This window comes from Phyllostomus hastatus, unplaced genomic scaffold (assembly GCF_019186645.2).
Source record: "Phyllostomus hastatus isolate PE091 unplaced genomic scaffold, TTU_PhHast_1.1 phas_contig_495, whole genome shotgun sequence".
Lineage (NCBI taxonomy): Eukaryota > Metazoa > Chordata > Mammalia > Chiroptera > Phyllostomidae > Phyllostomus > Phyllostomus hastatus.
This window is the reverse complement of record NW_025333895.1, coordinates 6,261,583-6,286,913: the sequence shown is the minus strand read 5'-3', so window position 1 is coordinate 6,286,913 and position 25,331 is coordinate 6,261,583. Positions and strand designations below refer to the sequence as shown.

At 62.7% G+C, this 25,331-nt stretch overlaps 1 protein-coding gene across 2 annotated transcripts in view; it reads right to left on the bottom strand.

Annotated features, from left to right (window-relative positions):
- Window positions 1–1,519: 1,519 nt before the first annotated feature.
- Window positions 1,520–25,331, bottom strand: part of ABL1 (ABL proto-oncogene 1, non-receptor tyrosine kinase) — a 107,683-nt gene continuing 83,871 nt past the window's right edge. For both annotated transcript variants that reach the window (XM_045846005.1, XM_045846006.1), the window contains exons 4-11: window positions 20,085–20,357; window positions 14,325–14,409; window positions 13,512–13,689; window positions 11,549–11,733; window positions 9,529–9,681; window positions 7,622–7,711; window positions 7,057–7,221; window positions 1,520–5,096 (exon numbers count right to left, since the gene is read on the bottom strand). In XM_045846005.1, the coding sequence (XP_045701961.1) occupies window positions 3,379–5,096; window positions 7,057–7,221; window positions 7,622–7,711; window positions 9,529–9,681; window positions 11,549–11,733; window positions 13,512–13,689; window positions 14,325–14,409; window positions 20,085–20,357 (2,847 nt within the window). In that variant the 3' untranslated portion in view covers window positions 1,520–3,378. The remainder of the gene's footprint in view (window positions 5,097–7,056; window positions 7,222–7,621; window positions 7,712–9,528; window positions 9,682–11,548; window positions 11,734–13,511; window positions 13,690–14,324; window positions 14,410–20,084; window positions 20,358–25,331) is intronic.

Genomic DNA, 25,331 nt, shown 5'->3' with positions numbered 1-25,331 from the left:
GTTTTTTGCATTCCGACACTTCAGGCTCACGTGTCGTGGTGACGACGTCCACAGCACCGGCTCTGTTTGGCGGGGTGGGCCCTTGGCCGCTCCCTGGTTCTGGGCCTGGAGGGCAGAACTCCGCGCTCTCTGGGAGCCGCTGCGCATGCGCGCGCGCGCGTGTCGCTCTGGGGTTGCAGCCGGCGTGCCTGCAGTTCCCAAGGGCTCCCCTGACCTGAGAGAGTTCAAGAAACACTGTCCTGGAAGGGCTAGCCCCAAGTGTAAGTTCGGGGGACACACGGCAGACTCCCGTTTGGGAGAGGGCCCTACCACACGCGCTGCCAGAGAGGCCGCTGGGAGCATTCCGCGGCGGCCAGTCCGTGTCTGACTCGAGGGAGGCAGCCGTCCCTCGTAGCTGCCATCCCCGTCGCCCCGCGCCTTCTCTCAGACCTGAGAGGTGTCGTTCGAGGGGAGAGCCTGCCACCCGCGGAAAAGCCCAGACTTCGGAGAGCGGGTGTCCAGCACGGTGCAACCGCTCCCAGACTCTGCGGACCCGGGCCCCCGTCTTTGCCCGTGGAGTGAGAGGGCGGAGACCCGACCTCCCCGCTGCCGGCGGCTGCTCGGCCTGCGCATGCGCAGGTGGGTCCCAGCCAACCGGGCCCCTGGCAGCGTGGGGTCACCGCCGTCACCAGGCACGCCGCCCATATCGCCGCGGAGGGCTCCAGGTCCAGAGGCTTCGCTGAACCGCGCTGCTCACTGCGCGGCGGCGAGCCGGGTCCGGGTCCCCTGACAGGCGGGCTGACTTAATAGGTATCATTAACCAGGGGCACTCCCTTTCCCGTCTTCCTTGCCCAGCTGTCAGCTGGTGTCACACGGACACCCAGGCGAGAAAACGTCAGCGCCGCCCCCAGCGGCCCCGGGCTGGGGTGGGGAGAAGCCGAGGCAGGGCTCGGGAGGGCGCTTCCCTCCCCTCCAGGCCAGCACACCGTGCTTCTCCTCATCCACGCACAAAAACGGGACCCGGGCGTGGGGAACACGAGTGAGCGGCGCGTCGGGGGCTGAGGGCAGGGCTACAAGTTCAAGGGCGCAGATAAAAGCGCACCAGTGGGGGGACTGACTCTCTCGGCCCTGGGAAGCAGGACAGGTGTCCTCCCCCGATGCCATCAGTGGCGGCCTGACAGTTGGCACAGCCCTCCCTTGCGCCGGTCCTCCTGGCCGGCGCCGGTCAGAAGTGGCCCGGGCAGGGGCACCGCCCGCTCTCGGTGCCGCCGCCAGGAGCCGGGCTGCTGGCAAGCGAGTGTCAAGGACGCAAGGAAGGGCTCGTGACCGCGGCAGGGAACGTGCCCGTGAACGGCCGCTGGCGACACAGGATGCGGGGTCCTGCCGCGGCCCCGCCCTCTTCCTGTCCTGTTCAGCGCCCGACACGGAGCGCCCAGCCCCTCCAGGCGAACGGGGACGCCCGCCCTGGCGACGCGCACCACGGTCCCGAGGCTCGGGGAGGAGTCACAGACCAAGGCCACCCGTCCCAGTTCTAATGTTGTAAACATTTATTTAAAAAATACTACTAAGGAGAGTTGTGGATTCAAAAAAGAGTCATATACAGAAACAAAAGGTACTGGACCGAAGAGAGAGAGACGAGAGGAAGAGACCACGAGCATCCAAGGAGGGAGGGGCGTGGGAAACTATTTACACGTCACGTATGAAAGAGCAAGTCTACGAGAGAGTAACACCAGGTATAAATGCAAAACGCAGTGGTACGTCGTGTGGAGGGGGAGACCGGCACCGCACAGGAACGGGCGAGGGGCCCGGGCGGGCGGGTCCGCTGTGTCCGCAAGGCCCCTGGCGGTGCTCCGGCGCCCCCCGCAGCCCCGGCTCACAGCAGGCCGGGGGGCGCAGAGGTGGTGATGCTGCGGACACAGGGCCAGACGGTCCAGGGAAATAAAATACGAGTCTGGGCGAATGGGGTGAACGTGGGGCCTGTGTAAGGTCACGGGCACGTGAGGGCGCGGGGAACAGGTGGTGGTTTTCTCCTGGTCGCTCCAAGGGTTGCTCCAGGGCCTGGAGTAGGACACAGGCAGGCGCCTGCCGACTCTTCAGTAGCTGCTCTAGGTCAAGGTCAAGGAGACCTGGCCCCTGCCCCATAGGCCTGGTCCTGGGCAGCCCAAGGGAAGGGTACACCAAGGCTTGCTCCTTGAGACACTTTCTGGGGTTCCATTTCTTCTCGAGTTTCTTCTTCCCTGATGGCCAAGTGTTGTGTGAGGTCATTGAATAGACATTTGTCCATGAGGGTGCACCCCATGCTGGCTGGGGCTTCAGTGCCCCGGTCCCTTCCCTCTTGTTTGTGCGCCCGGGCGCCGACACCTGCACCAGAGGAGGCTGTGTTGAGGGCGGGGCTTTAGAATGCCTCAAGAACTCCAGAAAACCGAAGACCGGCTTGTCGCAAGGCCAAGGGCCCTGCAAGGACCTACCTTGTTTCAGGCAGTACATGGGAGGTGGGGGGGGATCTGTCAGAAACCAAGACCAGGTGCCTTTGCGGGACACCTGGAAACTCCATGGGCAGGCAACCCTGGGCCCGACGAGGACCTGCCCAGGCCCAGCCCCGGGCCATCTCAGCACCAGCCCCGCCCTGCCACCTGCCCGGCCCCTGCCTGCTGGACAGCGACCCTGCTGCCTTGGGCCCTCGGGCTTCCCGCCCAGGACTGGGAACACACGCCACAGGAGAGCAAGGACCTGGGGACCTGCAGGGGAGGATGACAGGACCCTCTCCCACCCTCTCCGGGCCTTTTTAGTCCACCCCCTTCCTGGGGCCCCAAGGCTGGCTGGTGTTAGCACCTGATTTACCCGCCCCGCCCCCCGCTCCCCCAAGAGCTGTCCTTCACATGAGGCGAGGGTGCGGGCACCAGCCCTGGCAGCGGGGCAGGGCCGAGCGACCGGCGGGCAGAGCCTCCCAGGATGCCGTTCTGGAAGCGTGTCTCCGGCACAGGGGGCGCGGGCAGGGTGAGGGCACAGGCTCCCCCAGTGGGTGAGTGAGGTGGCAGTTCCCGAGGCCTGGTGACACGGCGCCTGTTCGGAGCACTTGTTCTTGGGGAGATCGGAGAAGGCGGCACGGCTGAGGGCAGTGCTCCAGGAGGGAACACACAGGGGCAAAGTGCTCACCCGCCTTCCCGGCTGGCGGAAGGGCTCAGTCTCAAGGGGCCCCGGGGGGGAGGAGGCCCACCGAGGGGGAGGGGAGTGTCGGAGCACAGCCGCGGCGCGGCATAGGTAGTAGGGCTGTGCTCCACGGCGGGCCTCGGCTCTGGGCCGGGGTCCCGCCCGCCGGTCTGTGTCGGCCACCATCGCGGGCACAGCGGAGCCCTTACTCACTGCAGGCGGCTCCGTCGGCCTGACGCCTGGCTTCTGCTACCTCTGCACGATGTCACTGATCTCCTTCACGGAACTGAGGAGTTTGCTGAAGTCCTGGGTGGCTGCTGGGCCGCTCCCCGCTGTTGCCGGGCAGATCTGGAGCTCCCGGAGATTACTCTCCAGTTTGTTGATGGCCTCGCGGAAGGCGAATTTGTTCCTCATCTGCTGGATGGAGTCCACGTAGCTGACACAGAACGTGTAGAGATTTTTGCCGGCCTCCAGCACGGCGCTGTGGCTGGCCATCTGCTCGGAGTTCCTGGAGATGGCCAGGCACAGGGCCTCGGTGCCGTCTAGGACCACGCCCTTGGTGATGGCGCCGCTGGCGATGCGCTCGGGAGGCTGGCGGGTTTTCCGGAGAGACACGCGGGTCGATATGAGAGGGATGAAGGCGGTGGAGGACGGCTGGTCCCCCGCCAGGGCGGAGGATGCCGACGGCAAAGCGGAGGGGGCGGGGGCCGGGCTGGTGGGGGTCCCCGCCGGCTTGGTGGACGACTGGGGCTTCGGCATGGCCGGGAGCACAGGCTTTCTGACGCCTTCGCCCAGCTGGCAGGGCCTGGCAGCGTCACTGTTCACCGCGTCCGCAACCGCAGCCGTGGGCTTCGCCTTCCCGCTGGCGCCCGCCTCCCCGGCTGCCTCCTGGCAGGGGCTCTGAGAGGGCTTCCCGGCTTTCCCCACGGAGGCCGGTGGCGGGGGCGGCGGGACAGGCTTGAGCTTGGACAGCTTCCCCTTGTCTCTCCCCGGGGACTCGGAGGAGGGCTTGTGCCTCCTCACTCTGGGTTCCTCGGTGGGGGCCCTGCTGGTCCCTCCAGAAGCGCCCGGCCCTGCCGCGGCAGGGGCCCCCAGGGCCGCGGCCTTCCCGGCCTCCTCCCGGTGGGGCGGACCCACGGCAGTCGCCGCCGCCGCCGCCGCCACCGCCGCCGCCTGCCTGCGGAGCAGTTTCGGGGTCAGGCTGGGCGGGCTGGAGCCCGGGCTGGCTTCCGCGGCGTCTCTGAAGACCTCGTCGGCCGCTTCCTCCGTCTTCTTCACCAGCCTGGGCGGGGGCGTCACGGTGCCCCGGGTCGCCTGGTCGGGCCTGCTCTCGCTCACCCGCTTCCGGGGCAGGGCCGGCTTCTCGCTCTTGTGGCCCCCGAGCGTGGACGCATCGAACTGCCTCCCCGTGGACGGCAGGTCCCGGGGCAGCGTGACCGACCTCCACTCCGTGTCCTTGGCCCCGTGGGGCACGCAGGAGGCGGAGCAGGACCTCAGGAAGCGCTTGCTGGAGCTGCCGCCACTCTCCTCCTCGCCGGCCGTGAACCGGCTGCTGGTCAGCGTGCTGGACTTTTTCCACAGGTGGGGGGACCGGAAGCCTGCACCCCCTGGCTCCCGAAAGGCTCCGTTGGGGACGGCAGCCCCACCGCCGGGCTTTGGGGACTTGGCCGGCTCGGTGGCGGCGTCCGAGGGCGTGAGCGCAGGCACCCCGTTGCTCACTTCGCGGCCCTCCTCCTCCCCCCCGGCCCCCCCCTTGCGCTCCGGATGGCCGTCCATCTCCCGGAAGGAGCTGCTGCGTTTGGGAGGCGTCGGGGCCGTCTTCTTCTTCTTCTTGATCAAGGCGCTGAACAGGTTGGTCTTCTTGTCCTTGGGGAGAAGGCGTTCATCCTCGTTCAGGCCACCATCCTGGGGGCCGCGTTCCTTCCGAGGGAGCAGCGGAGACACGGCGGGCTCGTGGTCCGGGGGGTCTGAAACAGATCGAAGAGTTTAGCCGTCCGGGCTCCGGACACCGGGAGGCCCGGCGTGAGCACCCGCAGAGCCACTCACCAGCCCTGAGGCCTGGGCGAGTCACTTCTCTCCCTGCCTCCCCAGCCTTCTCATCTACAAAGGGGGGGATGACAGAACCCATCATCCACCGCACTGTTGGAGAACGCCCCACGGTACTGAACGTGGGGCACTGCCACGGCTCTTGGAGCATCGTTTCTCAGTGAACTGCCGTCACTGTTGGTGGTACTCGTACTGGGAACGCTGAGGTCTCTCCCCTGAAGACAGAACAAACCCCCCAGCCCCCTCCTCCCTGCACTGGTGTCCTTTAAGGCAGCAGAGCCCCCCCACCATCTGATAAGTAAAAGCCAAGACCAGGGTGAGCAAACGGGGTCAGACCTGTAAACTCGACCAGCCGTAGGGTCAGGGCCCTATGAGAGGTGACCTAGAGGAAAGGGACACACCCACGGGGCGCAGTGACGGTGGGCTACTTGGTGTGTCTCGGCAAGGGGAAGGGGTGACCTTTTAACACCTTTAAATGGACACTCTTTAAAGATGAATAACAGCTTCTAAGAAACCTTCCCAGCGTTGCCAAGCCCCCCCCTCCCCCACCGTCGGTGAATGACAGAATTCTCCCTGGGGGGAAGCTGCAAGGTGAGAGGTTTGCTGTCGCCCCTGGAAGTCAGAGCAGGGGCCCAGGGGCATCGACCAGACACCAGGCAGCTTGCAGGACACGCGGCTCAGGGGGACAGCTTGCAGTACACCTGTGCTCCAGCACTCTCAGGGTTCCATGTCAGGGGGCCCCCAGACCAACAGTGGCGGGCAGAAGCGAACACGACGGCTCACCGCCGGCCCTCTCCTGAGCCCGCAGTTCCCAGAGCAGCCCCCCCACTGCTCGGCTGCAGGAAACCCCCACTGACAGGGAAGGACAAAGGGCCCGAGGTTCTGGGTGGTGTGCGCGCCGTGGCCTCTGCCGTGCGCTGAGCAAGGCGATCGGGGTGTTGGGAAAAAGCACTGCAATTTGGGCATATTTCTTATGTAAGCTCTTAGGCACATGTTTTATCATACACTTAATGTAGTCGTGCAGTAGAACATGTGTATGCTTTACACGTATAGGCTGCACGTTCAATGTCTTTAAATGCAGGTTTATAATTTAGAAAGTTGGGACCATGGTTCTGTAGATTCTGTTTCAAAACATCCCATCATTCTGCCCTGACTGGTGTGGCTGAGTGGACTGAGTGCTGGCCTGAGAACCAAAGGGTCCCTGGTCCGATTCCCAGTCAGGGCACACGCCTGGGTTGAGGGCCAGGTCTCCAGTAGGGGGCGTGCAAGAGGCAACCACACACTGATGTTTCTTTCCCTCTCTAAAAATAAATAAAATCTAAAAAAAAATAATAATAATAATAAATCGCACAATTCTGGTTTTGCCCTGTCCCTCCCCCTAGTCCGTGGTCCTTCAGAGCACCTCCTGCACACCAGATGACGGCCCGCCTCCGACACCCGTTCCGCTGGTCTGCAGCGGGACCCCTAGGCTTCTGGGGTTCGGGAGGCAGGGGGACAACCGCCACATCAGAGCAGCCTGGCGCTGAACAGTGCCTGGCACACAGGAGGCACCAGGTCTCTGACTGCTGACAATATTGGAGGCCACTCCTGGGCCACTGCCACCCCCATGGCACCTCTCAGACACCAGACAGGACACCCACTCGGGGCCACAGCTCTGGACGAGACAGGAAAAGGGGGGCTCCTTTCTTGGGTTTCGTAAGCACCTTTGAACCATCAAAGCCGATGGCTTCTAATGAATTTGGGGGTGGGAGCAGGGTGCTGTGGGCGGAGAAGAACCTTCTTTTCAACAGTGGACGGCTGTCGTGGGGTCTGTCTGCCCTTCCGTGCAGGCTCTACTCACTGCTCCCCCCGCCTCCCTGGCCCGGGCCTCCGGGGACATACCAGGCTCCCCCGGGCCCTTGCAGTGGGGCGTCTCAGGCACGTCGGTGCAGTCTTTGTGCTCCGTAGCCCTCCTGGAGGTCCTCGTCTTGGTGGGCAGCTCTGGCGCCTGCAGTAGAGTACTTGCAACTGCTCGCATGCCTTTTTTTCCCAGCTCCTTTTCCACTTCTAAGAACCACCAAAACAAAGCAAAACAAAAACAAAAAATAAACCAAAAAAAAAAAAAAAATCCATGAAGACCAGCAGCCATCAGGGGTGGTGTCATTTTGTTATGTTGGTTTTCTTTCTCTTTTTAAAGCAACAGTGCTCATCTGCACACGTTTATAGAAAAGAGGGAGGTGATGATGAACAAACAACACCTGGAAGTTTCCAGAACTCTGCATGGCCACCAAAGACAGCTCCACGGTCCACCCCCCTGCCCAGTCCTCTGGTCTCAGACTGCTTGTTGGCCCGCGCGCCTCTCCCTGGAAGCGAACTCAAGGGCCAGAGCTGGAGCCCCCACAGCCGTCCCTCCTGCCCCAACCTCTTGCCCCGCCGCGGGCGGGACCCCCGAGGGCGGGCACTTTACCGTCGGAGATGCTGGACTCCTGGAACATGGTTTCAAAGGCCTGGTGGATTTCGGCGAAGGAGGGCCGGTCAGAGGGGCTCCACTGCCAACCTGGACGGACGAGACCCCGATCAGACCACCCGGAGGCCTTGCCAACGAGCATGTAGCTACCTAGCAGTCCTCACGGAAAAGTCTAGAAATGAAAGAAGCGCTCCGTTCCTGCTACCCATCTTCCGGTGCGACAAGTGAAAGTGGGGAACGCCACGGCGCCCCGTTACAGACACGGCGAATGTGCGAAGCCCAGACGCTGACGGGGACGTGCACTACAAGCCCCCCAAGCTCTGAGCTGCTGACAGCCAGAGCTGCGTCTCAGACACACTTCTCCCCTCCCCACCCCACGCCGGCGGGCCCAGAAGGCTCCTCAGCCAGACAGCTGCCTCCTCTCTCGCCCCTACTTCCTGGTTACCAGAGCCCCGCGTCCCCGCCAGCACAGAAACGCTGATCAAAACAGGATTAAACCGAGGATTAAGGACTGATCCGGCCCAGTGTTGGAGGGGATGCTGAGTCACTCACGGCACCTCTGGGGGTGGTGAGGGGGTGGGTACCCGTCGGTACCACCTGTTCTGGAGAACAGTTTGGTAAGAACCATCAAGGTGGAGAAGGCGCGTGGCCCTCCAGCCCACAGCTGCGCCGTCAGGGACGCCAGCTCGACGCGGGCGTGCATGTGTGAGGGCGCTGGCCCCCGCCCTGCGCGTAACGAATGGCAGACCCCAAACACGCGTGTAAAACCCCCAAACGAACGTGCGTCACGCGAGGCCCGGGCGAACGGGTGCACCGTCTAACGGACGCAGGGGAGTGAGATGAACGCCGGGGGGGCGGAGGAGAGGCGGGGAGCTCTGCTCTGAGGACACTCGGGGTGAGTGCGCCGGCCTGGCCAGGGGCAACGGCAGTGGCAGGAACGAGCTCGTAAATGTGACACAAGGTGGGGAGGCCCCCAAAAAACCCCAGGAATTTATTTCTAAAATACTGTGTATTTAGTCTTACACGTTTTAAGTTTCAGTCACCTTCAAAGTACTCTCCCTTGGATGCAACACACCTATCGAGACGTTTTTTTCCCACTGCTCACAGTTTTTTAAACTCGTTAATTTTGGTGCCTTTTAGTGCTTTTCCTGTTTTTGTTTGTTTGTTTCATCTCCTCTGCATCAGCAGAACGTTGCCCTCTGAGGACTTTTTTCATTTGGGGGACCAACGAAGTCACTCGGGGCGACACTGGGTGAACAGGGAGGGTGGGGCATGGGGGTCCTGCCGCTTTTGGTCAAAAACTGCTGAACGGTCAGCCTGGGGTGGGCAGGTGTGCTCATAATTCACCCACCATGAAATGGGTCAACACGTTGAAAGTCTTCCAAAAAAAAAAAAAAAAAAAAATCACTGAAGCCAAACGCAGCCTCTCACAACAACGCCAGCTGGCACACTGATACAGATGGGTTCCCAGAACACCCACCTAGCGGGGGTAGTCTGCACTAACAGGGCTCCACCCTCCAGAAGATAACTGTGGGGTTTTTTGGGGTCTTCCCTCGTAAAACCAACCAGATAAACATCCCCTGGAGTTTCTACCCACTATAGCAGCAGAAGGTCTGAAGGCAGGTCCAGGAACTTGCATTGATTAATAAGAAATCCAAGTTTGGTATGCATCAATCCAGTTTTGTATTCAACCCAAACACCCTCCCACAGAAATGCTACGTACGAAGGAAAGTGTGGGGACACCGGAAGAAGTCTGCGAAGTCTGCAGCAACCTGCTCCGCTCGCCGCCCCGCAGACGGGGAGCGAGGGGAGGAGACGGACACCCTCCCCCCCTCCCCCACACACTCGGCCGGGCCGCGGGCTGCTGCGCAGGCCCACGCGGGGCTCGAGAACTGGCGGACGCTCACATGCTCGCATGAGTTCGTAGACCTTCTCCGGGCAGCCTTCTGGGCGCTCCATGCGGTAGTCTTTCTCCAGCAGCTCGTACACCTGGGACAGGTCGATCCCCGGGTAAGGCGACATGCCGTAGGTGGCAATCTCCCAAAGCAGCACTCCAAAGGCTGGGAGGAAAGAAGATGAGGAGGGTTGTTTGAAACCCGTAAGATTTAAGTGTCCTGCATGTAAAACGAGTGACCCGCGTAGCAGACGTCAGAGGAAGTGCACCCTCAGAGGTAGGCCGGGCACTGGCAGTCTCCCGGGCTCTTCATGACCACCAGCCCAGCCCAGCCCAGGCCGGAACGTTCAGTCCGCTCGCCCCCTCAGACCAGAACACGCCGACGGAGAGAACGGGACGGGGCTCACGAGCCCCGCCAGGGCCCTGCAGGGCACACGACCGCACCTCGCTGGCATCCGTCAGCAGCCCACTGCTACTCCAGCTCTGGGACCGGCCGGCTCTGGGATGACAACAGGCCCCTCCCCTTTCTGGGGCACGAGACTGTCTCCAAGGCCCCTTCCAACTCTAAAGGTCAACAGAAATCTTATAAAACCTTTGAAAGTCTTACAGGCCCAGAGTAGAGCCTTGAAATTCCTCATCCCACGAAAGAGCGCAGAACCAGCCCCCCGCAGACACGGGCGGCTCAAGTCCGGGGGGGGATGCGGCCCGAACACCCCGCCGTTCCGGAGGGCAGACCCGGGTCGAAAGCTACAGCGTCTCATCGGAAGGACCAGGGGCGAAGTGCAGTGCCCACCGGTCAAAGCTGAGACAGTCTGCGTATCACCGGTAAGGAAAATAACCACGGCTTCAGACACGTCCAGTGTATTTAAACACATCATATATACACGCTCATCACATCACCGAAAACCGCACCAGAAACCCCACCGGTCACCAGGGGAGGACGGGGGGCCCAGCTCGCTGCCGTAAAAGCCGGCGGACAGCGCCGCACCCTGAGTGGCCGCCCGGGGGCCGGGGGGCCGCCCCCCCTCGCGGATGTGCTGCGCCAACAACCAGCAGGGAGTAAGAGGATGAGGGAGCGGCCCCTCGGCGACCTCCATGGGGTCGGCGGATCCGGGCGCCGGGCGCCGGCGACGGCTGAGATCGTGAAGGAATCGAACAACGACGCACCCACCGATGAAAAACACCCCGTCGCCCGTGAGGAACTCGTAACGGAAAGAAAAGCACGTCGAACCCACATGGGACAAGCAGTTGAGACCCCACTGCCCACTGGGCGGGGACACGGAAGAGAGGGGAGCGCTACACGTCACGGCACGTGGCGATCCAGGACATGGGGAAAGGTAAAGGGTAAGCGACAGCGTTTCTTCAACAAACACACCGAGAGAAGCAGGCGGGGAGGGGACCTGCGGACTGGAGGGGTCTGCAGGAACGTGCCGGCCAACCCCGCGTGTGAACCGTACTCCCGTCCACCTCGGTGCCGCCAGACCGCAGCACGGGAGGAAGTGTGATGCTCACGACTCGGAGGGAAAGCGGAACACTTCCTGGACAGCTGGCGATACTCAGAAACGACGGTCAACTTTGGGAGGCGAGGCGACTTGATGATGAGAATAAAAAGCCATCTCTAAGACACACTCATTCTGAAATATTTACGGACAAAATACGGAGCCCGGGGTTTGCTTCCAAACCCGCAGGCCGGGGAGGGGGCGGCGCGCGCGCCCTGGGGTGGCGGCCGGGAAGGCTGGGAGGTGCGTGCTGCTCGCCGGGCCTCGGGCTTCGTCGGGGCACGCTGCGCTTGGCCGTAGTAAGAGGTTCTTTAAAACAGCAAACACAAAAACGCTGTCCCGTGAGGCTTCAGGGCCGGCATGGGCGGCACCCCACTGGAAGCCCGAACCCAACTACCGACATTCCCGACACGGACAGAGGCAGTGGGAGCCACCGCTCGGGGAGAACGAACCCACCGACCAATGAGCAAACACAAACCACCAGGAGGAGCAGCGGCGCCCCGGGCGGGCGAGGAGGGGGCCAGCGGCCCTTACCCCAGACGTCGGACTTGATGGAGAACTTGTTGTAGGCCAGGCTCTCGGGCGCCGTCCACTTGATGGGGAACTTGGCCCCGGCGTGGGCCGTGTAGGTGTCCCCGGTCATCAACCTGCTCAGGCCGAAGTCAGCCACCTTCACCAGGTGGTTCTCCCCCACCAGGCAGTTCCGGGCGGCGAGGTCTCTGGGGAGGGAAAACGTCCATCTGTGAGATCCCTGCTGGCTTTCCAGCTCCGCCAACCCACCACCGACACAGGGGAAAAGGGGTCTGGTCCCCCAGACACTCACACCGAATCCCCCTGAGAGCAAAGAGCCCTCCCCTCAGCACCCGCCGGGACGCCCAGCACGGTGAGATGCAGCAGAGGGAGCCCCGGGGGCGGGGGGCTCCCGGGCCCTGTGACCCGGAGCAAGGTGGCTGTGCTGGGACTCGGTCGCCTCATCCGTAACATGAAAACGATACAAACAGCCCCCACTTCTGAGGGTCATTAACATGGGGAGTGCTTCGGCTGATGCCCAGAGAACCGCAAGCATGGTCATCCAGGTGCTGAGCGCTGCTCTGCGCCCGGAACCAGGAACGCACGCACGGGCCCGTCCTCCATCGGGGGGAGCCCCCGTCGGGGTCGGCCGCCGCTCGTCCCATCGGACTCGGACTCGGGAGGACGACTCAAACACGGCCCAGAGCACTCTCTCCCCAAATCGTGTTTCCTGCCTCCTCTTCCTTTCTGATGCGTACCCAGCCGTTTCCTAAGACTCCTCTCCCGTATAAACAGCCTCCTCCCACTTCCTGACTCTGCCCGGGGAGGGAGGCAGGAGGGGTCTCATCTTCGGTTCAGGGACGTTAACCGTGAAATCGCAAGGCAGCTGGGGGTGGAGGAGCGAGGAGAGGCAGCAGCCGAAGTGACGGCTGGGCCGGGCAGCCCGATCATCAGCCGCCGGGGGAAATTAAACACAGGAGACTTGTGCCTAATGGGATTTTAAGCCTGTCCAAACGAAGAGGGAACGGGCCTAGCTGTGCACGGAAAACCAGGAGTCAAGAAATCTCAATTTGCAGCCTCAGAGGGCTCACGCGCGTGAGTGACAGCAGCACGTGAGTCCGGGTGTCATGGAGCAGAGAAAACGTCTTGCAAGGAACCGCCAGCGTCTCGCGCGCAGGCTGCCCCCGCGGGTTAATTGGGTGGGAAAGGTCGCGGCGCTGGCGTGGAGAACATCCTGTGTAACAGACGCCGGCGACGCCCGTCAGGCCCTGCCCCGCACGGACTGTCACTCTGCTGGGAAGCCATTTCCGCCACCCAAGAATGCCAATTCCGAGATAATTGCGGCACGCTTGAAGGTCAGAACACTCCAGGCTCTAAAACAGCGAAAACGCTTAACTCAGAACCACAGGTGCACGCCTCTGACAACTGCGGAGGCACGGCTGAACTGGATGACAGCAAGTTCGGGGGCGGGGGGGGGATGAAATGGTAATGAAGAGAAGGGGCGGCGGGGGGTGGGGAGGGCACAAGATGCAGACGCAAACCCCACGCACTGGGCACTGCGCGGGTCTGTGTGATAGCGACGCCTGCCGCTCTCAGGCAGGGGCCATGAGGAGGACGCACACCAGGCTGGGAGGGGCGATGAGACCCCCTTCGGGAGCTGCGATGAGTGTCGGGAAGGACACCTTTTATGAATCCTTTAACACTCAGTCAAAGCGGTTCCAAAGTGAGCTGCTTCTTGCCCCGGGGTAATGAACAGCTCTGCTGGTCCGGAGTCCGGGCCTGGCCGAGTTTAGCCCTGGCCGCTCCGCCAAAGCTGGCCACGCCAGGAACCTAGCATCTGCCTCTGTTCTGAGGCCTCGCATGTGGCCAGCACGAACGTTGGAGGCTGAGCCAGAAGTCCTCAGAGGCCGGGGCTTTCTGCAGAGGGACCCTGGGCCCCAGGCTCACCCCAGGGCTCTGCGGGGAGGGCCGCCCGGCCGGCTCCTACCTGTGGATGAAGTTTTTCTTCTCCAGGTACTCCATGGCTGACGAGATCTGCGTGGCCATGTACAGCAGCACCACGGCGTTCACCTCCTGCCGGTTGCACTCCCTCAGGTAGTCCAGCAGGTTCCCGTAGGTCATGAACTCGGTGATGATGTAGAACGGGGGCTCCCGGGTGCACACCCCTGCCAACAAGACACGGAGGGCCTCAGGGCGCCACCCCGCCGCCAGCCGAGGGCACGCCAGGAAGGGCCGGCGCCAGAGGAGAGTGCTTCCCACGTGGCAGCTGACTCTGCCCCGAGGTCCGGGGCCCGACTTCTCATCCAGTTCCAGGCCCTCGTGACTCCAGGCCACATTCACGCGGGAAGGACACGGTCACCCTCTCCTCTGCCTCCCGAGCCAGCGGACTCGCACAGAGCAGCCGTCGGTGGGCGCAGCGGCCGAGGCCGGGCCCACACTGACACGCCTCCCTCACTGCTAGTCCGCCCACCAGCGGTCACCCGTGTCCGGGGTCGGGCCTGCCTGCAGGACCACGCCAGTGAAGGGGCGTTAACGGTCCCCAGGTCCCAGAAGCCAGTCTGAGACAGGTGTGTCACTGCTTCCAGACACCAGTTTCAAGTGCTCCCCTTCTCTCTGCCACGCCCCCTCCCAACACACACCACCAGCCACTCGGTCCCACACAGGCCCCCGCGGCCAGCGGCCGAGCGTGTGGGGAGAACAGCTGTCCGAGGCAGGAATCTCGGCGCAGCCGGCCGCCCGCCTGCGCTGCAACGGCGCCGCGCCACCCGGGGGGTCCGGTGCGAGGGCCACACACACTCACCGAGCAGCTGCACCAGATTGGGGTGCTTGATCTCCTTCATCACCGCGGCTTCCTTCAGGAACTCTTCCACCTCCATGGTGTCTTCCTGTAGGAAAGGAGGGGTACGATTATGTCAGCAAGGCCTGGCTGGCGCAGCTCAGTGGACTGAGTGCAGGCTGTGAACCCGCCGGTCCAAAGGGTCGCCAGTTCGATTCCCAGTCAGGGCACGTGCCAGGGCACAGCCCGTTGCCACTCTGCTCAGGGCTCCGTCAAACTGGGACTTAGAAACAAGCTACCGCTCTCTAAAAACGGCGGGCTGCTCTGACTACTGGTTCCATGTCATCGGCAGTCTCTGGGTCAAGCCCCCTGGGGGAACAGCCCCATCCTGCTGCCACCCCACTGGCTGCTGGCTCTTCTGAGTCCTCTCTGCCCCTGAGCGTGCTCGGCCGCCCGCGCCGTTCTGGGCCTGTGGCGCTCTGGTTTCCCAGGGAAACACCCTGGGGTCAAAGGCTCGAGGAGGGACCGGCGGCTTTCAGAATCTTGTTTGGCTGAGAGTGTGTTCAAAAAGTAGCTCTCCTGTGAATTTCTAGACACGTGGGGTGTTTTTTATTTGGAAGCACCGCGTCACAAACTACGGACAGTGACACCGTCTCAGAAACGTCATCTGCTCCTCCAGCCACTGTCCCTTTTCCAGAAGAACCGCGTCCCGGATCCCGAGACTCAGGCACGCAGACCAGCGCAGCTCTCAAAGGCATCATCCCTCTCCGCTTCCCGTCTCTCTCTCTCCATGCATTCGTACGCACGCACGCACACGTGCGGTCAGTACGAATAAATCCCGTTCTTTCTTTCTTTCGGGACAACTGGCGTGGACTTGTCTCCCCCTGCTGGGCTCAGACCCGGTCCACCGTGCACCGTGCACTGCCGGCTGCACACCGCACGCGGCCGTGCTAACCTGGAGGTGCCCCCGGCGCTCTCTCCCGCTGCGTTCTTTCACCTTTGTTTAAAAACTCGCCATCATCGATTTGAAGCAAATTCCTCCATTTACACGGCAAGATAAAACTGAGATGAACTAGGGTTCTGACAACACTGAGAAAAAGCTGTGGGTTTCAACCTCTCCGCACAGGGACCGGCCGGACGCGGGCGAACCTCCTGGCCGGCACCGCCCAGGCCCTGGCCCCGGCCCCGTGTGATGGTGGTGAGTGACTCCCGGAGGACACGGCACAGGGGCTGCCTCTGAGCTGCTCTCTTCTCGCCTGCGAGACGGAGGGAAAGGCCGCGCCCACCGCGCGCACAGAGTGCCAGTGCCGCACCCGGGACCTCGCCTCTGCCGCCAGGAAGACAGCGGCCCTCTACGCCCGACGGGCAGGCGAGGCAGCCTGCCTGTGCGGAGGACAGTGGCCCTTCCACTCCGAGCTGCTGTCTTTCTCACAGGTGCTCTCCCAGACTCGGCGTCTCATGGGAACCTTTGGGCTGGCGCCCCGGCCTCACCCCCAAGAGCAGGTACCCTGGGTCATGAAGAAGGACACTGTGTCTGCAGACGGGCTCCACACCCCGCTGCCGCAGCACAGCTGCCAGGGCCCCAGCCCCAGATCAGGGCTCCCGCCTGGGAGGCCAGTTTCCAGATGTCTCCAGTTCTCACCCAGATGCAGGTGGGCCAGGTCACAACCCCAGGGAAACGCCCCCTTCACACATCAGGAGGCCGGTCTGCGCGTCTGAAAACACGGGGAGGCGGGGCAGAGTTTCTGAGCACGGCCGAAGAAGGTGGTTCACGCACCAGACGTGGGACCTGAACCCAAGCAGCCCACGAGAAACCACCCCACAGAGAAAGCCCCAGAGCTCCGACCCCCAGGTACAGCTACTGCATGGGGCTCCGCGGCCGGAGGAGACGCCACTGCCGGGCCCAGTGCAGAGCGGCAACAGCGGGCCCTGAGCCGCGCGGCCCCCTCGTGCATGGCCTCCCCGTGAGGTCGGAGAGCCACTGTGCGGACCGTCCAGTGCCAGGGCTTTCACGGAGCCTCTCTTCTCTGCTCCAGTAAACCCAGTCTCCTGGGGGGGAGGGACGACAACGCACGCCAGACCAAGCACGCCCTGGGCCGGGGAGGGCGCGGTGACCAGGCCCCTCCTCGCCACCGCCGGCAGCGGGAGCCAGGTGCGAGCTCCCCGGGAGGCCCCCGGGAGGGGCAGCAAAACCAACAGTGCACGTGGCCCGCGACCCCGCAGGCCTGCCCGAGGGCCCGACCCCGGGACACTCTGCTGCCACGTGTGCACGCGAGGAGTGTCCCTGTGGCTGCGTGGTGCCAGCGGAGGGACACGAACGCCCGTGGAGGGCCGGTGCCTTCCGGAACACAGCCACACCGGAACGCGACAAGCTCACGGGGGCTGCCTCTGGGAAGACACGGAGCTCGGGGGCAGGAGGCGGCGGGGCTCGCCTGTCTGAGGGACGGGGCAAAGGACTGGGTGCAACCTTCGGTCAACGTTTTACCGCAACGTCACGCCCCGCTATTTTAATGGCAGATGAGCCGGTTAGCTCACGATTCGATCTTGACGCCCCAACTAGACTAACTCAGGCTTCTGCAAATCACATAACCCACGCAACTGTTTCACAGAAAAGGGCCGACTTACGAACTGACTTTTGGAGCACGGCTCGTGTGAAACGTGGGGCTCTCTGAGGCGCAGCCTGCCTCTAACGGGGGAAGCCACGCCTACAGCCTACTGAATACCGTCAAAATTCGGAGGAGCCTGTAATTCCAGCTTCCCGCCCATAGGGGTCAGCCTAGTGCCTCCTTTCTTCTCTTCTCTCCTTCTGCCCTGAGGGTATGGGACCAAGGCTGCCCGCGGTCCAAAGGGAAGTCCTGGTTAAAGGTAGGGTCCTGCTCCCCCTGCTGGTTGAGGGAGAGCTGGCCTGCCCTTTGAGGGGCCAGCAGCACAAACCAGGGGGGACAGGCAGGAGGAGGAGATGGACTGGGGGGCCCAGGGGGACCTGGCGCAAAGCGGGGCAAACGCACATCTGGGATCTGGGCTAGAGCTCTGAGGGTTTTCCGAGGAGCCTTGAGGTGAGTGGGGGGGGGGGGGGGTGATTTTTAAGACGCATTGACTGTGGTTCGAGCGCACTTTTCGTGGTGTCCGAGGAGTGAGAACCCGAGTGCTGACACAGCACCGACTGGGCCGTGGAGCAGGACCTGGGTGTGGAGCCGGGCTCTGCCGCTCCGGGCTGTGCGCAGGCCACAGGCCATTCACTCACCTCCCCGTGCTCCAGCCCGCCCCACCCCCAATGGTGGTAAGGACAGCACCTCCCCTCTCCGCAACTGCTGCACAGTGTCAACGAGATGCTCTGAGCAAGGCGCTCGGCCCTCTGCCGGAGCTCGGCGGGTGTCAGCCGTCACTGTCACTCACAGCCCACTCGGGCCCCCCACCTCTGGAGCGGAGACGGATGCTCACGGCACTGATGCTCACCCTGCCCGGCAGGTGGGACGCGGGGATGTTTCCTGAGCCGGGTGCGGGCGGGGGGGGGCCCTCCACTCCGCAGCTGCCCAGTGCCACGCTGTGGGCTGGCGTCCTCCGGGAGACCGCGCACTCCCCTTTCCCTGGCAGGCTGCCCCCTGGGGCGGCGACTCCCAGACCTCCATGCCACCAGGGGCGGTGAACTTGGGACTGTGAACTAATAAGGCTCTCGGGAAAGTCACTAGAAGCACGTAGTAAGAAGTTTTATGACACGTCACCAGCGAAGTGTGCCCTAAAACCACCGCTTCCAGACCGTCCTGGTCCCCCGGGGTAAGAAAGCCATCAGCGGTGGCACTGAGCTCCACAAGGCCCCCACCCCGAACCCCTCCTTCGGTGGGGGGGGTTCCCCGAGAACACCGCAGCAGCAGCTCCTCGGCAGGGCTCCCCCCACAGGTCACGGTGTACGAGCTCTGTCTCTTTTTAAAGTTTCAAACAGGCCTCGCCTGAATTAAAATCTAGAGGGTTTTTTTTTCCCCTTCCTTGTTTCATTTTTGCAAATCCTAGCAAATGCACAGGTGGTGCCTAGGCCTTTAACAGGGTCTCCGGCTGGCCAAGGCCCGGTGTCTCTGGGCCGGGTCGTCCACGGGGCGCCGCATCCGGGCGCGGCGGCACAAGCACACGCCCCTCCCTGGCGGGACTCGCCGGATCTGGGAGAGGTGGGCCGTGGCCGTTCAGTTCTTTCCAGGGCTCACCAGCGCAGCCGCCTCTGGAAACTCGAACCCGATCTTGAAATGAGGTTCCCGGGCCTCAAGCCCTGCCGTGTGCTCCGCGGCCTCCAGGATAACACCCCAGCGACCTCCGACTTGTGTCTCCTCTGACCTCTGTTCCCTTGGCCAGCTCGGCTCCTCCGCTGTGGCCCCAGCTCCCAATTCCCTTCCTGCGCTCTCCCTGCCCAGCGGAGCCCACCGGCCCCCCTTCGCTCCCGTGAAGTGGCACAGGGCCACGCTGTACCTAACACGGCCCGTCACGCTGCACGACCGCTGTCGTCACACTTGCCCGTGTCTCCTACCCAGACCGCCGACCAGTGGCCAGACCATCCTGCCCACCCACACTGGCCTGAAGTCACGAACTCGGTCTAGTTCGTTCTCACAATCCCAGTGTTAAGCCGGGGTCTCCTAAACAGAAGTGAGGAACACAATAAATGCTTATTAATTTTTTTAAAGCCCTATTTGGAAAATATCCAGGAGGCCTCAAGGGAGACCCCAAATTATGCCACCACCCCCCTGCCCACAGTGCCAGGGAGCCTCTGTGGCTTTCTAGGACCGAAGGATGCAGCCTCCTCTCTGGGTCAGCCAGAAGTCACAACTTCCGCTTCACCGTGCCCCCGGGGGAAGGGACCGGGGGCTGGGAGTCCCCAACAGGCAAGCGTTCGGGCTGCACGGGTCTCACGGCGCGCACCTGACCGACTGCTGAGCAGCGCGCACACACTCGGGCCCCTTTCCCCCACCAGTGGGTGTCTGGCTTCTTTTTCTTTAGCCACAGAAAGGGGCTCACTCTCCACTTCTGTGCACGGGGCAGCCTAGACGGAGCTCACTTGAAACAAGTGAAAACGCCGCGCGTCAACACTAGGGGGCACTCTCGCCACAGGCAAAGCGTGCATCACCATTTTGAAGGAGGCTGCAAATTAAATTGAAACTTCCTCCTCCGGCATCCGGAAGACTTCAAAGCACCTCAAAAGAAAAACCAACCTCCTGGCAACTCCCCACACTCTGCCCCCGTTGAGGGGGCGTTGAGGGAGCGAGAGAACGTCACAGGCAACAAGAAACAAAGTGGGGTAGGGGCGCAGGTGATCTCGTAGGCAGAAGCTTTGTAACCGGCGTCTCCCTGACCCCAGACGCGGGGAGCACAGGAAAGGGCGCGGGAACCCGCCAGCCACCGAACCCCGCTCGCCCTGCAGGTCTGCCAGCAAAAATCCGCAGAACTGTCAGGCGCACTGTGGCTAGCGCTCCTTTCAAAACTTAAGGTTTTTATTTCCCTCCTCCCCTCAACTCTCAATAGGAAGTGATTCAAATGCCACACAGACGGAACGGAAACCCACAGCTTTGAAAGACTCTCATTGCAGAACGGAGACACTTCCCCAAACCACGGCTCTCTCACCCGGAAACCACAGCACGCCCCAGCCCGACCCACCACACTCGGGACGCCGTGCGGCCACGAGAAGGACCCGGCTCAGGCACAGAGCCACCCCGAGACAGCCCCTCCCCGCACCGGACCCAGGCCCCGAGAGCACGGGTGGCTCCGCGGGCACCTGCCGCCCGCCCACCCACCCGCCCCGCCTACCTTCAGGGTCTTCACGGCCACGGTCAGGCTGTACTTCTTCCACACGCCCTCGTACACCTCGCCGTACTGGCCCCCTCCCAGCTTGTGCTTCATGGTGATGTCGGTGCGCTCCATCTCCCACTTGTCGTAGTTGGGGGACACGCCGTAGACCGTGGGCTTGTTGCGCTTGGGGGCCGGGTAGTGCAGAGTGGTGATGAGCCCGTCCGCCACGGTGGAGTGGTGGTGCACCAGCTCGGCCAGCGTGTTGAAGCGGCTCTCGGAGGAGACGTAGAGCTGTGGGAGGGTGGGGGGGTGGGGGCGACAGGGACAGCCGTCAGCCCGGAGCAGAGGCAAACCCAAACGCCAAACACCACCGGTACGCCAGCTCCGCCGAGCCCCGGGTTAACGCGCGGCAGAACCGCAGGCAGACGGCCCTCCTCAGGGGACCAAGTGCTGCACGGGCTGTGATCCGCTTGCCACAGCGGACAGGGCAGTAGGATGCCCCAGGGCCTGCGCCTCCGCTGCTCCTCGGCCGAAACGCCCCACCTGCCTCACCCTCACAGCCAGCTTCTCTCCGGCCGTCCTGCGCCCGGTGTGAACGCCCATGAAGTCCCCCCGCAACCCCCGCCGCCCCTCCAACCTCAGGTCACCTGTCCTCTCCGCTCCGCCCTCACCACTGACCGATCGCACCCTGTTCTGTCAGCCCGTGTGGCGTCCGCCTGCGCCCACTAGGACGTCAGCCCCACGGGAGCGAAGCCTGAAGCTACCCGTCGCTACCCTGTGACCGCCAGGCCGAGGACAAGAGGCGGGTCGTAACGGGCACTCAGTAACAGTTGTCGGTTACATTAGGGAGGAGCAGAACTTACAAGTACTGCTGGTTGGAAGAGAAATGGAAAAAAAATGTTTATTAAGACCCATCCTTATTACCCAGAATTATGTAAGTATCTAGATGTGACCAGGGATGAAAACCTCTGAACAAAACACGAATGTCCTTCTCATCCCTACTGCCTGGACGTGGGCCAGGCGGGCGGCATCAGAGGCCGAGACCCGCCCCGCCCCGCAGTGTGCCCGCGCGGGGGCGCCCCGTCGGAGCTCTCGAGGGCGCAGCGGGCCCCCCCAGCACAGGGAGGCCAGGGGGCGGAGTCCGGACACAAGCGCCGAGAGCCTCTCTGTCCCGTGCAGGGGGGGCGCCCCGCCCCCGCCCACACACAGCAGAGACCGGAGGAGACAGGGGAGCGGCAGAGGGCAACAGCGTGGGTGCCGGCGGCTGTCTTCTTCCTTCGCTGTCTGTCTCAGCGATGTGGCGAGGGGGTCGATTCCACACTAAAATCCTCACGGAACACGTGGGCTCCAGGCCCACAACCGACCCTGCCGGCCCAGGAGGGGCAGCCAAGGATCCTGAGGGCTGAGAGTAGTAAGGCCAGGACGAGGTGCCCACCCTGCGAAGATGGGGGAAGGAGGAGTCCAGTCTGGACGTGAGGGTGCCGGGGCAGGGAGGGGGGGAGCGCACCGGCCAGCTGTGGCTGTGACACCTCAGTACTCAGGAAGAAGAAGGGGGGGTCAGACACGCACCCGGGAGGGCAAGGCCTCGGCTGCTGGCTGCAGTGGGCTCCGTCCGCTACTTTCTCTGCGTTACTGTGTCAGGTATTTCAGAAGAAGGAAATGAAAACAAATATACAAGTCGATCCCTTCTACAAGCTTCCACAGGGTAAATAAAATGCATTAACAAGGAGATTTTCTTTCTTTTTTTTTGGTGCTTGGGGAAATGACATAAATGAACTGTTAAGACTCAGGCAACACCATGGCAAACTGTGGCTTAGAGGTTTATCATCTACTATCTTTCGGTGCAATTCTACTAAGATAAAATTCTGAGCAACCCGTCCCTGTGTGAGATGGTGCTTCCAACATGTACGAAGAAGGGACCTTTCGGGATGAGGCGGCGGCCCGCTCCCACCCTTGAGCGCACCCAGGAGAAACCTCCCAGTGAACCGCTCCAGGGACCTGCCTGGGCGCGCCCCGGCCCCTCAATGCAGCAGTGTGGGTGGGGGCAGGGGGAGCGAAGGCAGCCCACGGAGCCTGCCCTCAGCACGCACAGCGCCCAGCACCCTCGTCAGAGTTAGTCCAGACACAGGCCCGTGGGAGGCAGGGACAACAGCTCTTAAGCCCCGCCTCCCCCTGGAAGAGCTGCCAGGTGCCCAGCCACTTTGGGCGGCAGCTCCGAGCCCCGTTCTCCCGTTAGTTCTCCTGGGCTAGCCGAGTGTTTCCCGACCCAGGAGAGGGGAGGGGAGAGAAAGCCACTCCAAGGTGGCACTCCCTGGGATCAAGAGTGCCCCCCCCCGCCCCCACCCACCTTGGAAATCCCTGGCACAGGACAGGACAGGTCCCCAGGGAGCAAGGCTCCTCACTTCTCCGCCTCAGCTTGAAAGGACTGCCCCCCAGCCCGGAGACCCCGCTCCTTGGACTGCACAGGATGCTGATGGCTCCCTAAGCCCTAGTTCACGGAGGATTTACACTCGGTCTCATCGGATCCCCTCACAGGCTCCTTGGTTAGAGATTTCGGAGTCACTGGAGATTTCACTGAGCGGGCAGGCTTTATCCTTTTCAATAATTAAATTTACCGACCCTGTGGCTTGGTTCACCTTTCAACGTAAAATTCACACACCGAAACATTGAATGTTAAAGCCACTCTTCCTCACACGCACTGCGCAGCCATCTTCCGACGGCCACGAAGTCCGACGGCTTCCTTCCGACCAGCTCCGGTTTCCGAGCGGCCCTGCTAGTGACCTGCGCGGTCTCCGCCGGGGACGCGTGGCGCGATCCGGGAAGGCAGTGAGATCGGCATGACGCACGGCGCGTCGTCATGCGGTGCGGCCGGCTGCAGAAACACGCTGGGCGCTCACCCGGGGCGGGGCCTCTTCCTGATGGTGCAGGAGCCCCGAAGATAGGACTCGTCAAAGAAACTCAACGGAACCGGAACCGCCTTCGTCCTCACAGGCTGGGCAGAGCTCGTATTTGTGTGCCTGAGGCCCTGGGGTCCCGCCTCGGATACACTGTTTGCAGGCTCGGATACACTGTTTGCAGGCTCGGATACATTGTTTGCAGGCCGCGCCGCCAGGAGCTCTGCTCCCAGGGCTTCCCACACACCAGCAGCAAGGCAGTGCTCAATAACTCAGCAGAGCTGCACACCACCCCCAGTCTCCTCCAACAGGGACGGTCAGCCAGGCTTTAGCAGGCTTTCCCCCTGGAGGCCAGCGCCTGCTGAGGCACTGTCAGTGTGTGTAAAACTTAAAATTCTACACGTTACTCATTTGGCCATTCTGGCTAACGCTGAAGCCCAAATTCTACTCCTGTCAACCTGAACCTGGGGATTCAGCAGACTGAGAAGATAAATGTCAGTGGGGCATCTCTTTGAAGAAAATACTCCATCAAGGGCTCTAAGAAATGATGCAACCTGCCCTGGCTGGTGTGGCGCAGTGGATTGAGTGCCAGACTGCAAAGAAAGGGGTCGTGGGTTCAATTCCCAGTCAGGGCATGTGCCTGTGTTGTGGGCCAGGTCCCCAGCAGGGGGCGCACAGAGGCAACCACACACTGATGTTTCTCTCCCTCTCCTTTCCCCTCTCTAAAAAAATTGTTTTAATTAATGTTTTAAACAAAACTCCACAGTGGCACCCCACAGAAGAAAGTAACCAGAAGAAGTAAGAAGAATTCAGGCGGGGGTGGGGGGGGGATCAGTCTTCAATTCCATTACGTTGGCAGAGGGTCACAACTTTTGAGAGCGCACGGGAGAATGAGAACCGAAGCCCGGGGCATCTGAAGACTTTTAGGCCGTCAGGTCTGTTAGGAACGGTGTGGTCCTTTCCAGAGTCCAGCCCTAACCACCCCCAAGCCCGGGGCTCCAGCCCCGCCCCGAGCTGGCAGCCCTGCGCTGACCGCCTCCAGCCGCTGCCGAGGGTTCAGGACAGAGGGAGAGGGGACCCGGAGCCCAGAGGGTGGAGACAGAGAGAGAGCCTCTGGGGCCCGAGACAAGAATCCTTGAAATTCAATGGTTTTCTAAAGATCAGCTAATTTGAAAATACGAATTAAACCTGTTCAACCCCAGCCTGTCCCTCCCACCAGACTTACAGCTTCCCCTTAGGAACCCAGCAAGGGCCCTGGCCGATGTGGCTCGGGGGGCTGTCTTTGTGGGACGAGAGATCCCGGTTCGATTCCTGGCCAGTTCCTGGCTGCAGGTTCCGCCCCCAGTCAGAGCACACGTGAGGCGGCGGATCGACGCCCCCGACATCAGCGGGCATGTCCCCGGGCGAGGGCAGACAGCGGCCCAAACAGGACTGCGGCGGAGCCCCGCGGCGAGCAGCTCCGGCAGTGCCGGGCCACACCAGCTTGTGTGTCACCGCGGTGCCTCCGGCCCCACGCTGTTCCCCACTCGTTCCAGGGAAAGGACCCCACCCCGAGCAGCCCCCTCAAGTGCCGCTCCCAGAGAGGGGACCCTTTGCGGAGGGGCGGCCTGATGTCCTGGGGGGCCTGAAAGTCTCCAGGTGCTCAGAGAGCCGGAGGAGGGAGAGTCTTTGCCGGGGAGGGGGAGGGCGAGAGGCCCAGGACTCTTGGAGGGGCGCGCAGCGGTGGAGCCCGCCCGACCGACCCGACGAGTCTCCGGGGCTCCACACGCACCGGCTCCGAGACAGAGGGACTGTCTTCCTCGCCGGCCGACTGGCAGTCTGCAAGGCTGGGCCCCACACGCAGGCCCAGCTCTCCCCCTTCGGGCTGTCGAACTAGATCACACCTGCCCGCGAGGACGCCGATCGGACCGCTCTAGGGAAGACAGACGGGCCACCCGGTTCCCTGTCCAACACAGGCCTTGGCCACAGCTTGGCCCAGCGGGGCAGAAGGGGGGGGACACAGCACAGCAGCTGCAGGAAATCAGCCCCCTTAGGTACACTCTGCCGCTTTAATTCACAAAGAAGGGCCCCCCCCCACCGGGGTCCAAAGGCGAGGTTTCAAAGGGCCCGCCCCTCCGAGTACATTCTAGAGGATGGGAGGCCTTGTTCCACAGCTGGGATGAGACGACGCCCCCACAGGCAGATCTCCGACAAGCCTGATCTCCAGGCACACGCCTACAGCGGACTGGGCGTCTGCCGGACACACGGCCGTGCCGGCACGGACACACCGCCGTGCGGAACGGCACCAGGTGCGGGCAACAGGACTCGGGCTGGAAGGCTTGAACACATGTGGAAAAAACAGGTAAGAACGTCCCTCTCTCTCCCCCTCCCT